At 46.6% G+C, this 16,418-nt stretch overlaps 1 protein-coding gene across 1 annotated transcript in view; it reads left to right on the top strand.

Annotated features, from left to right (window-relative positions):
• Nucleotides 1-16,418, top strand: part of PDE9A (phosphodiesterase 9A) — a 171,424-nt gene that overhangs the window by 133,936 nt on the left and 21,070 nt on the right. The window contains exons 8-17 of the mRNA XM_006870848.1: nucleotides 736-810; nucleotides 4,524-4,610; nucleotides 5,530-5,634; nucleotides 5,958-6,040; nucleotides 6,295-6,451; nucleotides 9,785-9,898; nucleotides 10,885-10,989; nucleotides 12,792-12,920; nucleotides 13,533-13,628; nucleotides 16,209-16,290. Of these exons, the coding sequence (XP_006870910.1) occupies nucleotides 736-810; nucleotides 4,524-4,610; nucleotides 5,530-5,634; nucleotides 5,958-6,040; nucleotides 6,295-6,451; nucleotides 9,785-9,898; nucleotides 10,885-10,989; nucleotides 12,792-12,920; nucleotides 13,533-13,628; nucleotides 16,209-16,290 (1,033 nt within the window). The remainder of the gene's footprint in view (nucleotides 1-735; nucleotides 811-4,523; nucleotides 4,611-5,529; nucleotides 5,635-5,957; nucleotides 6,041-6,294; nucleotides 6,452-9,784; nucleotides 9,899-10,884; nucleotides 10,990-12,791; nucleotides 12,921-13,532; nucleotides 13,629-16,208; nucleotides 16,291-16,418) is intronic.

Genomic DNA, 16,418 nt, shown 5'->3' with positions numbered 1-16,418 from the left:
AGCTACAGAGTACTGTGGATCTTGACAAATTTATATAGTCACATGGAGTCCTGGTGTGGCACTGTGGATTAATGCACCAGACTGCAAAATCATTTGAACTGCAAGATCGGCGGTTCAAACTCTCCTCAGAAACCCTATACAGGGTCACTATGGGTCAGAATCAACTCGACAGCACTTAACAACAACAATATAGTCACATGGAGTGTATGGGTAGTTACTGCATGTAGGCTACTAGCCCAAAGGTTGAAGGTTGAGTCCAGCCACAGGCACCATGGAAGAAAGGCCTGGTGATCAACTTCTGAAAAATCAGTCATTAAAAAGCTTGTGGAGCAGTTTTACTCTGATTCACATGGGGTTGTTATAAGTCAGAGCTGACATGACTGCAACTCATATACGTATATATATAGAGAGAGAGTCATATATCCTATGCCACATTGAAGGTGTGGATCATTTCCATTGCCTCTGAAAGTTCCCTCAGGCCCCTTTGCTGTCTCTTCCCTTTTCTTCCACGCATTTTCTCGTGGTGACCACTGATGAGATTTCTGTACCTATAGCTTTTTTCCTTCCTAGAATTTTTATAGAATGTAGGCTTTGGTCTGGATGCAGGTATGTTTCAGAGGGGAACAAAGAGAAAATGGAGGAAACACCATCATGGAAATCCAAAGTCACCAGCTGTTGTACCAGAGACAGAAGCCCACAGGTTCCCTGTTAACACCAAACTGTTATCCTTTCTAGTACCTGCTCTCTCCAGAGACCATCGACGCTCTACGGAAGCCAACCTTTGATGTCTGGCTTTGGGAGCCCAACGAGGTATGTAGGAAGATCCCCAGTGGTGACTGACTTTCATATGAGCTGCTTGGGAAAGCATAAATTCACCCTCTCTAGCATGCTCCTTGGTCCTCCTCCTCTGTGATTTTTCTTTAGTGTTCTTTTAAGAACAAAAATCAAGTTTTCAGCTCCAACTTTTAGCTCAGACTGTGTAGGCTCAGGAGGGTCCTGGAAACAGAACTCAGGGAGACTTCATGAGCAAAGAAGAAAGTCTTCAAGTGAAGGAACTCTTCAGACGCTGGAGCTCCCAGGAGGTCAGCCTTCCTCAGAACATTCTTTTGAGTTCCCAAGGGGTCATCTATTGATTCTAACTACAGAGTCAACCCTGCTTGAGCCAGCCAGGTGTTGTGCCAACAGGTGGAGGAAGAAAACACAGGCTGTGGTACTCCAATGAGTTAGAGGAAACATGTCCCAACAAAAGGGGCTTAAATCGGCATGTTCTGCTGAGATAAAGTGGTCAGCGGTGGCAAGGCCCAGGAGGCTGTGCTATAACCAGAACAAAGGAAATGTAGGATTAAATGGAAAAGGAACGGTGAGCTTTTTTCAGCAAGATTTTTAAATTTCTCTTTTGCTGAGAAAACACTAAAATGGATATTTTTGTATATCTAATTATCTAATGTGGGGGCAGTGGTGGTCCAGTGGTAGGATTCTCACTTCCTTTGCAGGAGACCAGGCTCACTTCCCCGCCAGTGCACCTCATGCATAGCCACACCCATCTGCCGGTAAAGACTGAGTGTTCCTAAGATGTTGAATGGGTTTCCGCAGAGCTTCTTGACTGAAGTGGATTAGGAAGAAAGGCCTGGTGATCTTCTTGTGAAATTAAGCTTATGAAACCCTACATATCGCAACGATCTGATCTACAACCAATCATGGGGGTGGTGCCGGACCAGACAGCTTTTGTTTCCCTGTGTTTGGGGTCCCCATAAGTCAGGGACACACTTGGCAGTTACTGGCAAGTTATCTAAAGATATGAGTTATACACCTTTTTTTTCTGAACCTCAGGAAAATCAAAAGTCCTTCAGATTGGCCATTGGGCCTAACTGTTTTCAACACATTAAGATCTAAGGACTCCTTTCAGCTTTCCCATGCAAAGAGATGCAGACAGTTTGCCCCAGCTCCACTCTATGACAAGACCCAGCAGCAGTGACAGGTCTGAAATTCCAAGAAAGTGAGGCTGTTGCACCATTAGCTTCCAGCACGTCACATGACACCTTCGCCCTGTGTGTGCCCCTCTCTGTCTTTTCTGTTTTACAAGACACCACTCAGAAGGGATTAGGGACTCTTCCTACCCCTATATGATCTTGTCACCCTGGTAAGATCTTTCTAAACAAGGTCACTTTCAGAGGTACCCAAGTTAGGACTTCAACAAATCTTTCTTAGGTGACACAACACAATTGAATCCATACTAGGTCCTAGACAGTGAGAGGACCATCAGTTCTGGACAGTAAGTGCCGGCATGGGCATATATGCCACCCATCAATCTGGGGGAATCCAGCCAACTGACCAAGCAACCTGGATTGCAGGCCCAGGAAACCAGTCTACCCTTGCCTTTTGTCCAAGCCTTCCTGGGCTCCTATTGTTATTGTTAAGTACCATTGAGTCAGTTCTGACTCATAGCAACCCTGTATAGGGTTTCCGAGAAACAGCTAGTGAATTTGAACCACTGACCTTACAGTTGAAATACACCTTGTAGTCCAGCACATTATCCCACAGCGCCACACCAGGACTCCTCCTGAACTGTCCTAACAGTCTGTAAGGGGTTCCTGTAAGGGTCATCATTCCCCAAGCCTGCCACCAGGGCACATTTTCCAGTCTACGTAGGCACTTTTCCTTCAAGGAAGGCAAGTGTGTGGTTAGAGCATACTGCAAGGAATCTCCCTTGATCAAAACCCAAATTCCCAATCGTGCATTTGAGGTGACACCTGATTTTTCTAATTTTGTTGTTAAGTGCCTTCAAGTCAGTTCTGACTGTGTAGGGTTTCCAAGGAGCAGCTGGTGGGTTTGAACTGCCAGCCTAGTTGTTCACAGTCCAGTGCTTATCCTACAACACCACACCAGGATTCTATAAAATTCCCAAAGTATTCTTTGCTTTCATAGCCATGTTATCAATACCTTGATTATAGAGCTGGGTCTGCAAAAGTTCAGCTGACTTACAGCATCTCCAGCTCTCAAATATTGCATAACAGGTAAGGATGGGTTCTGGGCTTTCTGAAGAGGAAGTCATACATCGAGCAGAGTGGGCAAAGAGCCAGACTCCAAGGTCCATTGCAGGCCCATTGCTTCAGGCAGGCACCAGAGCAGCTGGGGACCACTCCAGGGCAGGACACCGATAGAGTGACCCTGTGCCAGGCACTGCTCAGAAACACTTAACTCTCCCCATTTTTCAGAGCTCCTGCATCTCTGCCCTCTCTAAGACCCGCTTTTCCCAAAAAGCAACATCTACTCTTGTCAAGTCATATTTTGTGATTTTGTGAAATCATTTAATCTTTTCCTTTCTCGCTTAATTAGCCCCAAAGCTCTGAGCTATATTTAAATAGATCTCAACAATGACAATGATTCCTCCTTGGGACTAAAAACGAAACCTATTTCAACTTGAGCACAGTCTTGTATAGAATCTAAGCTCCATGAAATAAAGTTCAGGAGGGGGGAGCTCACCAAGCTGAGGGTCACCTTCAGGACAGTACAATGAAACGATGAAGACAATACAAAGTGCCTATGGCCTGCCCAGGAGTAAAAGTCAGTGTTTTTGGATGAAATTTACCAAAGCTGTTTTGATCCCTAGTTGCAAACCCTGTGCATCAGTTCTGCTCTGTACACATGAGGTCTCTGTAAGTCAGTGTCGATTCTTCATCAGCTAAAAATGAGCGCTCAGGCCAGCGAAGACATCCCAGCCTTAGACCCATATTAGGTAGAACTATGTCCTACTGCCTTGCAGCCTGAGATTGATCTTTACATGTTTGCTATTGTTGTTAATTGCTGTTGAATCGACTCCTACTTAAGGCAGCCTCGTATAACAGAACAAAACGTCGCCTGGTCTTGTTCCATTTTCACAATCGCTGATATGTTCAAGTCCATTGATGTGACTGACCACTGTGTGCTTTGAGTGACTTCCAACGTATAGGGTTCATCTTCCAGCACTGTACCAGACAGTATTTTATTGTAATTCACAATGTTTCCATTGCTTGGTTTTCAGAAGTCTATCACTAAGCCTTTTTCCCTAGTCTGTCTTAGTCCGGAAGCTCCACTGAAACCTGTCCACCATGAGTGTCCTTGCCGATATTTGAAATACCAGTGGTATTGCTTCCAGCATCACGGCAACCTGTAAACTACCACAGTATGGCAAACTGATGGGTAGTGGTTTTCATGTGTAAAAATAAGTAAAATCATTTTTATGTGGTCATCAAATTGCTGTCCCTTCTTGCAAAGAACTCTTGTTGACCACTGATCAGGCTCTTCCAATCCCAGAAGGTCCTGACTGCTCCTTCAAGCCCCTACATCTTTCCTTGGTGCTCTTGAAAACCCCAATAAACAGCTTTTCTCCCAAGTCTCACTGGCCCAACTCTGCCCTCTGGGAAGGAGACTGGTCTGAGAACCCATCAAGGATTGACCTTGTTGTGGTCTTCCCAGGTCTGGGGATAGAAGGGATCTGAACTCACCCACTTCTTCTGTAGACCATCCCTTCCCATTGTCCACAGATGCTGAGCTGCTTAGAACACATGTACCATGACCTTGGCCTGGTCAGAGACTTCAACATCAACCCCATCACCCTGAAGAGGTGGTTGGTAAGTGCCAGACCCACTTGCTGTCTTTCTGGTGCACATGATTCCTTGGTTACAAGACAGCTGACTGTTGACATCTTCCTGAGGGCCTTGGGCTGCCTCCAGATAGAGGGAATGTTCCCATGGGAACTCCAGGAAAACATCACCTAATCCCCGTCTATCCTTCCACCAAAACATTCTCTACCTCCCAGGCTTCTGCCCTGGTGGGAGAATGAGATAGGAACCAGGAGAGTCAAGTGAAGCACTGTATTCTAGAACAGCAGTGTATGTATAGGTGTGCATGTATGTACATTTGTGCACATGTGTATATGAGTATATATGCATGCGTGTGTCAATATTGTGTGCACATGTGTACATAGTGTGCGTGCATGCGTGTGTGTGTGTGTGTGTGTGTGTGTGTGTGTGTGTGTATCAACAGATCCTTTTGTAGAATAAAGGATTGCTTAGAATCCTGGTATGGCACTGTAGGATAAGCACTAGACTGTAGGGTTGGTTTGAACTTGCAAGGTCAACGCTTCAAAGCTGCTCCTCAGAAACTCTATACTGTGTAGCCATGAGTTGGAACTGACTAAATGGCATTTAACAACAACAAAGTGGTTTCATGGTGATTTGGGGATCCAGAGCCCCTCATGTCCCATGTGGCTCCTCACACCACCTCCAAGAGTGGGAACCCCTGCCTTCTGGTGCCACATGTAGTTTTCCTGATCCATCATCCCTTTACCATTGGCAATCCCAGGGCTATGAGTCAGAACTGACTCCACGGCACATAAACACTACCACCGCCCTTGGCAACGGGTTCAGATGGGTATGCAGCAGAGAGCTTAGAGATAGACCCAGTGAGAAGGCAGGGAGGAAGGTTCATACTGAGCCTCTGTGGGTGGAGGGCAGCCAGACCCACAGTTGAGCCCAGTCTCTCCCACAGCTCTGTGTGCACGACAACTACAGGAACAACCCTTTCCATAACTTCCGGCACTGCTTCTGCGTGACCCAGATGATGTACAGCATGATTTGGCTCTGTGGTCTCCAGGTGGGTCCTGGCGTGGGCCCCCTGCTGCCTCAGTCACCACCCAGCCCACTGTTCCTACTCCCCAGAAGTCCAACATCCACCAGGGTAGTCCCCCGCTCCAGCCCATCAGCTTTCCAAAGACTGAGGCTGCTCCTACAATTAAATAAGCAGGTGGGCCATACAGCTCAGCCACCCAGGAGAATAGACAGGTTCTCTCCCACAGACTGAGAGGTCCATGATGGCCGGAAGAGGCTTTGTCCTGCCCATATCACCCATTCCCCTCACTGCCCAACGATTCCCACCCCCTCCTGGCTCTCCTGTCTGAGTTATGTTTCCCCATCCAGGAGAAGTTTTCCCAAATGGACATCTTGACCTTGATGACCGCAGCTATCTGCCATGATTTGGATCACCCAGGATACAACAACACGTACGTACATGGTTCTTCCTTCCCTCCTTTCCTTTCTTTTTAAAAGACTTTCAGGCTATCAGAGGGAGGAGGGATGTGAAAAGTTGAGTTCCTGGCAGCTCCAGACCTTGGTCTGTTTCTTCAGTCCCATTGTGGCCTGTCTTCTAGTCCGCAGGTGCTACTTATGTACTCAGGGTTGTTCCCCTGCCATGCAGCCTCTGAGGGCAGGAACATGGGTCTTTATGGCCTCCCTGGGATCTCTCTTGCATTTCCAGGTATCAGATTAATGCACGCACAGAGCTGGCAGTTCGCTACAATGACATCTCACCCCTGGAGAACCACCATTGTGCCGTGGCCTTCCAGATCCTCATCCAGCCCGAGTGTAACATCTTCTCCAACGTGCAGCCAGATGGATTCAAGCAGCTTAGACAGGTCTGTGGGGTGAGGGCCCTCTGGCTGTAGAACAGGATGTCCCCCATTGAATTCCCCCATTGACATTTTAAGGGAAGACAGATATCAGAATGATCTCTTCGAGGAGTGTAGTGGGGTAGAGTGGTGGCCCCCCAAAAAAATATGACCATTCCTGACCCCAGGACCTATGAATGTGACCTGATGTGGAAAAAGGGTCTTTGCAGATGTGATTAAGTGGAGGATCCTGAGATGAGGAAATCTTCCTGGATTACTCCCATGGGTTCAAAATCCAATAACAGTATCCATATAAGAGACAGAAGACATTAGATATGCAGAGAAAGCCAGGTGTGCAGAAGATGGAGGGATGTATCTCAAAGCCAAGGACAACCTGGAGCCACCAGAAGCTGCAAAAGGCATGGAGCAGAGTTTTCCTCAGAGCTTACAGGAAGAATCAGCCCTGCCAATACCCTGATTTTGGACTTGATCAGTAGAACTATGAGAGAATCCATTTCTGTTATTTCATTCAAGCCATCAGACTATGGTCATTTTTTATGGCCCCAACCCACTGCCATCAAATCTATTCTGATGCATAGCACCTCCTAGGGTTCCCAAGGCTGTAAAACTTTCTGGAAGCAGACTGCCTCATCTTTCTCCTACAGAGCAGCTGGTGGATTTGACCCACTGATCTTTTTGTTAGCAGCTGAGCACTTTAACCACCATGCTAGCAGGTCTCCTATTTTGTATGGCAGCCTCAGGAAACAAAGACAAGGAACTATCTTCAGTGTCCTTGAGGAGCCATGCTGTGCCCTTTCACAGCAGAAAACCCCGTCCATTCTGTGTCTTAATAACTTTCCTTGCAGAGTCTCTCTGGCAACAGTGCCAGGAAAGCACCCATCTCCCTCCTGGAGACCTGATAAGCTTCACTTTTATCAGAGGGCAACAGCCTCATAACCATTGTTTCCCAATTTGTCCACACTTCCAGGAAGTTCAAAGCTAAATGCAGTACCCAATTATAGTCCTTATTGAATCATTAGTTCCTGGTACAATTATCTCCTCTTTATCTGCAGACCTCCCGGCCCCTCCTACACATATCTGGAACCACCTGGCAAGCATGTGCCATGTGTTGTTTTGATAAGTAGGTGAAGGTGCAAATCATAAAGAAGGCACATGGCATTGGCCGCTGCTGCCCCTAGTGGCTGGCCAGTGAGAAAGCCTCCAGGAAGAGAACTTGGAGAAGCAGAGCATGTTGCACACCCCCTTTGTGCAAGACTCAGCCCAACAAGGTATCAGAGCAGCATCCTGGAGGAGCAGCCAACCTATGAACAGGATGTCCTCATTCCAGCCACTACGGGGCAGACAACGGTTGTCCTACTTCAAACATTTTGTTGTTGTTGTTGTTATGTGCCGTGGAGTCGGTTCTGACTCATAGCGACCCTGTACAGGGTTTCCAAGGCTATAAATCTTTACAGGAACAGAAAACCTCTTCTTTCTCCTGCAAAACGACTGGTAGTTTCAAACTGCGGAACCCTGAGGTTAGCAGCCCAATTCGTAACCACTACGCTACCAGAGCTCCTTCAAATATTTTACTGACTTTAAAATAAGACCTTCTTCTTAAGGTAAAATCAGTTACAATTTTTTAAGAGTTTGCCTTTGAAGATTTTGAGAGGTGACTGAATAAATTCTTTACAAATAAATCATGAAATCTTTACAGATAAATTGCATATTGAAAAATGCCAGTGATTCCCCCTCTCTGAATACACTTGAGATGACCTATATTAGCTGATTTGGGGAGCCCAGTGGCTCCATACAATAAGCACTAGACTGCAAACCACAAGACCCGCAGTTTGAGTCCACCCGCCACTCCATAGAAGAAAGATAAGGCTTTCTGCTCCCATGAAGATGTAAAGCCTCGAAAACCCTAAACAGGGTCACTATGAGTCGAAATCCACTCGATGGCACTTCACAACAGCATTAGCAGATTTAGGTTTTGTATTTGATGCTTTGGTTTTATTGTATTTATTTTGTATTTTTGACAAAATGAGACATACCTGGCAGAGAGATGTGTTCTCTAAATGCTTGAGGAATAAATGGATGGATGAAAGGAAAGAATGATTATGAATGACTGTTGGATGATGGGTATATAAATAAATGGATGGCCGTGGTTTTGAATTATGCTACTTGTACTAAACCAATGTGTGGTTGACAAGGTAATGCATTATTTACATTTTTAAAATAGAAAACTCTTTCCATCACCATTTATACATTTGTTAATAGGAGAATGCTGCTCAAGGTATTCTGACTGGTAATTACATTAGGTATCCATATTACCACATATAGATTACATAATAGGAAAAAAATACTGTTAAAAAAATCAGTCACTGACCTCCAGCAAGGGAGGGATGAAGCATCTATCTAGATAGTTAAATCTAGGGGGAAATTTTGTCCTTGGCTAAAACCTGCTAGATCTGTGAGTACATATAATGGCAAACCAATTTGCCTGAGGATTGATGTTTCTATGGTAGAATTATCTTCTATATGGAGATCCAGATTTTTTCTAGCCAATACACCATGTGGACACTACCAATTTGTCAGGAGGGGTTTCCATGTTGCTATAATGTTGAAGAAGGAGCTCTGGTAGTGTAGTGGTTATGAGTCGGGCTGCTAACGTCAAGGTCAGCAATTCGAAACTACCAGCCAATCTACGGGAGAAAAATGAGGCTTTCTGCTCCCACAAAGATTTACATCCTCGGAAACCCTATACAGGGTCACTATGAGTCGGAACCGACTCCACAGCACATCACCATGACCACCACCATAATGGTGAAGAGGCTTCAGCAGAACTTCCAGACTAAGATGAAGAAGAAAGGCCTGGTGATCGAGCTACTTTTGAAAATCAGCCAGTGAAAACCCTATGGGTCTGCAGCAGATGAAGAGGATGGTGCAGGACCAGACAGTATCTCATTTCATTGTGCGAGGGGTCACCATGAACCGGGGGCCAACTCAACAGTACTTACCAAGTCCGTCTACAAGTTATTGGTTCCCGGCAGCCTGTGCATGTGTCTGCCTTCTCTCTGAGGCCACAGCATACACAGGACCTCACCCACACATGGACACCAAACCCAGTTTGAACTCCCAGCCTTCCATGCCCCATTTGTACCTGGGCAAGTTCCTCAGCCTCCTCAAGCCTCAATTTCCTTGTCTATAAAATCAGGAATGTGACTCTTCACCACCAACAAGAGTCTGTGTGAGGGCCAAATGAAATCATGAGTGTGGGGCGCCCGTACACACAGGTGCTCGTTAGGTAATCAATGAGATTGTTCATGATGTCAACACTTGGTTCTTTCCTTTTTCCAGGGAATAATTACACTCATCTTGGCCACTGACATGGCAAGGCATGCAGAAATCATGGATTCTTTCAAAGAAAAAATGGAGAATTTTGACTACAGCAATGAGGAGCATATGACCCTGGTAAGTGGGTTTATCTGACCTCTTTTGGGAACTGGCCAAGCGAGAGTCAGACCACCCCAGTCAGACCAGAGAACAAGACGTCAAAATGTGGAGGAACATGGTGTGGAAGTGAGTTGTTGATAAAGCTGGTTTCCAAGGCCGCAGCTCTGACTAGGAGCACCCCTCGTCTGATAAAGCTCTCTGTATACATGTTCTCATCCCTCCTTCCCAGTGTTGGTTTAAGGGAGAGAAATGGGTACGAAACACTCATCTTGCTCTGCTAGACTCGAGAATAAAGTGTGCTCTCCCGTGAAGGCAGGAGCGTCAGCCAGGATGGAGCCCCGGGCCAGAGAGACCTGACACAGGCAGGGACTGGTTTGGGAACAGAGGACAGACACCAAAGCCACCTTCAGCATCTATATAATTTCCTCACTCCAAGCTGGAGGAGTGGACAGAATAGGAGTCCTGTTCTGTAGGACACCCAGCAGGTCAGCAGCTACACCAGCATTTCTACCAGGGGTAGAATCACCATCCTCCTCACCAGGGCCCCTTTCCTCATCCTGTCTCTCTAACACATCACTTCAGCACTCGAGGGCTTCCCGCAAGCACCCTGCATTTCTATTATTACTCTTTGTTAACCTAGGCCTCCTAACAGTGCTTTAGTTCTCTGTTTTTATGTATCCCCAACAGTCAAGGCGTTCTTGAAATGTTGAATTAATAGTCTATATTACAAAATGTCTGTACACTGAACATATGTTTCCAAACCACTCCAGCCCCCTCCAAAAAAGGTTCTGACACTTCAGGGATGCTCCCATCCTCCCTGAGGGAAGCTGAGGGTCTGGATACAGATGTACCGACACCCACCACAGAGTGGACCGCCAGAGAGGTTGCAGGTGGCAAATCACAGTGACACCAGCCCAGCACCATGCCCTTCCCTGACAAACAGAAACAGCAGCAGTGAGTGACATCATCCAGTCCAGGGCTAATTCCAAACCATCTCCTTTCAGCTGAAGATGATATTGATCAAGTGTTGTGATATCTCTAATGAGGTCCGTCCAATGGAAGTGGCTGAGCCTTGGGTGGACTGTTTGTTGGAAGAGTATTTTACACAGGTACGTATACTGCAAAGTCATCTAACCTTTATATTGCTGCTATTAGCTCCAGTTCATGAGGGCTCATCTTTGAAGGGCTGTGCCAAGATGGGCAGTATATTTGGCAGTGGACACGTTCACCAGCCTCTAGGAATTCTCGCTGACAGGTGCACATCAGAAATGAAATAAATGGGTTGCAAGTTGAAACATCAAAGACAGTGACAAACCTGAAAAGCTGATGTTATGAAGCTTCCACATGTGACCACTAACTAAATCACTATTAGGGAAAAACTTGTCAAGCAAACTGCCCCAATGTCAAGAGCAAGGTCTGTGGACACAAGAGGGGCCCCAAGGGATTAGTACAACCAAGTACCCCTGCACACATATACACATATACCTGAATACATATGCACACATATTCACATACATGTACACACACATACACCTGAGTATCCATGCACATGTATACACACACGTTTGTGCATGCATACACCTGAGTACCCATGAGCACATGTACATGCATGTATAAATGCATATACCTGGGTACCCATGCACATGTGTACACTCATACACCTGAGTGCTCCTGCACATGTATATGCGTATGTATACACACATACACCAGAATACCCTTTCATACATATACATGTATGTATACACACATATACTGGAATACCCCTGCATGCATATACATGCATGTCTACATACATATACCTGAGTACCCCTGCACATGTATACACACATGTGTATACACATACACCTGAGTACCCCCTGCATGTGTATACACATATGTATACACACATACACCAAAATACCCTTCCACACAAAAACACATGTATACATGCATACACCTGAGTATCCCTGCACACATATACATACATGTATACACACATACACCTGCGTACCCATGCATATATATACCTGCTTGCATGCGTGCATAGATGCATACACCGGCATTCTCAGAATTCTCTTCATCAGCGCTCACAGTGTCCCCGTACCATTGCCTACCTGCTTTGTCCAGAGCCTGCTCCCTGTGGTCTTGCCCTTCACACAACTTCACTCCTCCTTTCTCTGTCATTATCTATATTATAAACATGAGGGAGAACTGAAACACTCAAAACCTGAAGTCAGCCTAAAACAGAAAATATTGAACAAGACAAGAAACCACTAAGTAGACTGCTTGATCGAGCCAGGAAGAGCCCTGCAGGTTGCCTCTGTTGCTGAGCTCTTGCTGTTGTTATTCAGTGCCGTCAAGTTGGTTCTGACGCATAGCGACCCTGTACAGAGCAGCTGGTGGGTCTGAACTACCTACCTTGTGGTTCGTAGTCCAGTGCTGATCCTACAGTGCCACAACAGCGTGTGTTACATCTAACCAACGGTGTCTGCCTCCACACCATCCTCCCTCACTGCCCGTGCATATCCAGGGAACACCCTAATCAGCACTTAGCGGCTTCTACTCTTCCCTTGCTCTCACTAATGTGAGTATAGCATGGTTTGGTGGGAGTCCAGGGATGGTGCAAACGGCTAAGGTATTCTGCTGCTAACCCCAAACTTAATGGATCCAGTCCACCCCGAGGCACCTCAGAAGAAAGATCTGGTGAGCTGGCCTTTGGAAACCCAGTGGAGCGCAGTTCTGCTCTGACACACATGGGGTTGTCATGAGTAGGGGGTCAACTCGAAGACAACTAAATTTATGTTTGTTCAGTTGGTTGGTTGATGGTTGATAATTGTTGCTTCTCTTTCTTCCTCTGAGAACAGCAATCCTCATCTTCTCTTGATTCTTTTAGCATTCCTTTCTCTAACACCATCATCTGTGTTCCCCACAGAGCGACCGTGAGAAATCAGAAGGCCTTCCTGTGGCTCCATTCATGGACCGAGACAAAGTGACCAAAGCTACAGCCCAGATTGGATTCATCAAGTTTGTTCTGATCCCGATGTTTGAAATCGTGACCAAAGTGAGTGACTGTCATCACACACGTCACTGGAGATGCTAACTGTCAGGGATGCAGCTCAGCGATGGGAACTTGGAGCCTGTGCAAGGAGGCAGAGAAGCATTACTGTGTGCGCAGGGCTCTCAAGGAACCAGGATGAGAGGTCAGGGAAGGCCTGCATGTTTCCCAGTGGACAGGTGGGAGTGCCAAGAGCCTCCCCCCCAGGTGTGAGCTGTGGCTGAAGGCAGCAGAGAAGATCCAGGGCTTGAGGCCACATCAAGGCAGTGGCCTTCGCTTATCTACTTCGAGTGCAGACCAGAAAATGAGGTGTATGTGTCAGAGGGTGGGGCAGAGCCAACGAATTGCTTTTGCAGGCGTCCGTGTAAAAAATGGCAAATGTGTGATAAAAAAAAGATGCAGGGATGGCAATCAGAATGGGTCCCAAGATATAAACTGATCAAATGACACCAATACCTCCGTTATCTGGGAATCTGGACCTGGGGCAGCAGGTTGGATGACCAGTATGGATGTGAATTCGTATTTGATCCACTGAGATACATGTGACCAAGGATCATACACTTGTTCCTCCCACTTTTGCTGATCAAACCCTGAAGCAATTCTGTTCTTCCCCCCTAGCTCTTCCCAGTGGCTGAAGAAATAATGCTCCGGCCCCTTTGGGAATCCAGAGATCATTACGAGGAACTAAAGCAAAGGGACGACGCTGTGAGAGAGGTAGAGTGGAACACATAGTGGGCACCCCCATTCTCCACCCGACTACAGGATTGGAAACACTAAGGGCACCCTGACTGAAGTGACTTCCCATCACAGTGACCTGGTGCTGCTGGTACACAAACACTGCCAGTGGGCGGTTTTAAAAAACAAAAAGGAATTTGTGTTACAAGTTTCAGTCAGGGTCTCAGCTGGGTCGATGCCTTCCTTGTCAGTAGCCCTGCATGGTCTTTGGTTGATAGATGATCTTCATGTGATGACCATATTTCTGAATGTGCATATGTGTGTGGGAGTCCTGGTGTGGCATTGTGGACTAATGTGTCAGACTGCAAAGTCATTTGAACTGCAAGGTTGGTGGTTCAAGCTCACCAGGTTCTCCTTAGAAACCCTATACAGGGTCGCTATGGGTCGAAATTGACTCGAAGGCACTTAACAATTCTGAACTTACTCAATTCTGAGTTATAAAAAGAAAATATGAGACACACACACACACTGATAGGCACTCCTGGTGCGGTGCTGTAACATCAGCACTGAATTGCTAACCACAAGGTTGACAGTTCAAACCCACCAGCTGCATCTCGGAAACTCTATGCAGCAGGGGTGAGGGATGTCCGGGCCAAAGACCGTATAAGACCCACAAGATCACTCGGTCTGGCCCTGCAAAGGCAACCACAGTTCCTGCCATCAGCAACCTTGTTGTTGTCGAGTGAGTTCCAACTCATGGCAACCCTGTATAGGGTTTCTGAGGAGCATCTGGTGAGTTTGAACCACCAGTCTTGTGGTTCAAACCGTCCTTTGGTCAAGTGCTTAGACTATGGTGCCAAAGCATGCAATCACATTGTTGTTGTTGTTGTTAAGTACCATGGAGTCGGTTCCGACTCATAGGACCCTGCACAGGGTTTCTGAGGCTGTAAATCTTTATGGGAGCTGAAAGCCTCATCTTTCCCCCCAGAACAGCTGGTAGTTTCGAACTGCCGACCTTGGGGTTAGCCACCCGATTCGTAACCACTATGCTACCAGAGCTCCTTATGCCATCACATTAGGGGTGAGTTAATGAAATGTTTGACCAGATATAGCAGGCTAATTTTTATGTTGATAATTTTGTATGGATATATTTTCAGAGAAGGGTCAAGCTCACAGGCTCAGAGTAGATGTGAGGTCTTTTTTGACCAAGTCGGGAGCCTGGTGTGTGCACATCTCTCTGTCGAGGTTTCCTGCCACCTGGAGCAATTGAGGCCCTCCCCCAACCCCCGACCTCTCTTTTGTCCCCACCCTGCCCACCTCTCTCCAGCTGCAGCTAGAGCAGTCTCCTCACTGCACAGTTTACTCCATGACTCCCACCTTCACCCCAGAACTCCCACTTCCCCCTGCACTGGGATGCTCTCCCCACCCTTTTCTCCCTATCATCCCATGAGCTGTTTTCCATGTGTTTCCTTGGGTCAGCCTGGCCTCCCTGGACCACACCCCATTCACATGCCTGCTGTGTGTGACACTGGTCACGTGGGAGTTCAGTCCATGCTCCCAAGCAGATTCGAATCCCAACCAGTAACCAGCAGTCTGCCCTCCTGGTGGGATTCTGTGCCAAAGGTCACATACTGAAAGATCTCTAGAATTCTGCACGCCTGAGATCAAAGTGTGCGGAGGAGCATATATAGCCTGAGGGCATCTTCACAGCCAAGCCTTGTGGCTCTTTCCACCTCCCTCAGACACTTCTAGTAAAGGCTGTGTATCAGATACGAAGTCCAAAAGGAACACTAGGAACCCCCAGGCACCTCCTGCCCCAGAAACAACATTGTTATTGTTGCTAAGTGCTGTTGAGCCAGTTCCAACTCATAGTGACCCTGTATAGGGTCTCCTGAGGAGCAGCTGGTGAGTTTGAACCACCAACTTTGAGATTCAAACCGACCTTGTGGCCCAGTGCATTATCCTGCAGTGCCATACCAGGACTCTAGCAAGGACACACAAAAGGTCTAAACAGGGATTGATTCCCCATCAGAGATAAGCCCATGCTTACCTTGCTCATTAGGTAACTGAACACTGGGTCCAAATGCTCAGCCTGTGTGTTGTGGTCTCCACCCCACCTCGGTCAGCCCCCAGCAGTCAGGGGTCATTGCACCCATTGTGGATGTACACTGGTGCAAGACACTGCCCAGGTGAGTCCTCAGATGATGAAGAAGGTCTCTCATGCACAGCGCTTTGTCTCTGGAAAGCCCACGTTGTCGTTGTCCTAGCATACCAGAGTTTTAGGTGCCAGTCTTGACTTCACATTGTAGCATCTTCAGTCAGCCAAACCAGGTTCTATCTAGTTGTATCCAATTACTGACAACCCTTTATGTGTCAGAGTAGAACTGTGTTCCATGGGGTTTTCAAAGGCTAGTTTTCTAGAAGCATATTGTCAAGATTTTCTTCTGAGGCACCTCTGGGTGGACTTGAACTGCCAACCTTTCTGTTAGCACCTGAGCATATAACCATTTGTACTACCCAGAGACCCTGTCAGTCAACAGAAATTCTTAAGAAGAAAATTACTTGCTCACCTATTCATTCCGGAAGACTGATTTTTGCCTTTTGTACACTCTGTCCTAGCTGCAGAAGCGGACTGAGAGTCTGACTTCAGACAACACCAAAAAATCAAGAGAAAAAAGCAGAGATGTGGAAAAAACGGAAGGTAATGCAGTTTCTGAGTTGGTTTCTCAATATGTGCAGTAATCTAGATTAAAATGACAAAAGTATTAAACTCTTTGGAAGGAAGATGTCTTAGTTATCTAGTGCTGCTATAACAGAAACACCACAAAA

Source organism: Chrysochloris asiatica, unplaced genomic scaffold, assembly GCF_000296735.1.
Source record: "Chrysochloris asiatica unplaced genomic scaffold, ChrAsi1.0 scaffold00154, whole genome shotgun sequence".
NCBI classification, from domain to species: domain Eukaryota; kingdom Metazoa; phylum Chordata; class Mammalia; order Afrosoricida; family Chrysochloridae; genus Chrysochloris; species Chrysochloris asiatica.
The sequence above is the reverse complement of the archived record's forward strand: the minus strand, read 5'-3'. Positions and strand labels throughout refer to the sequence as shown.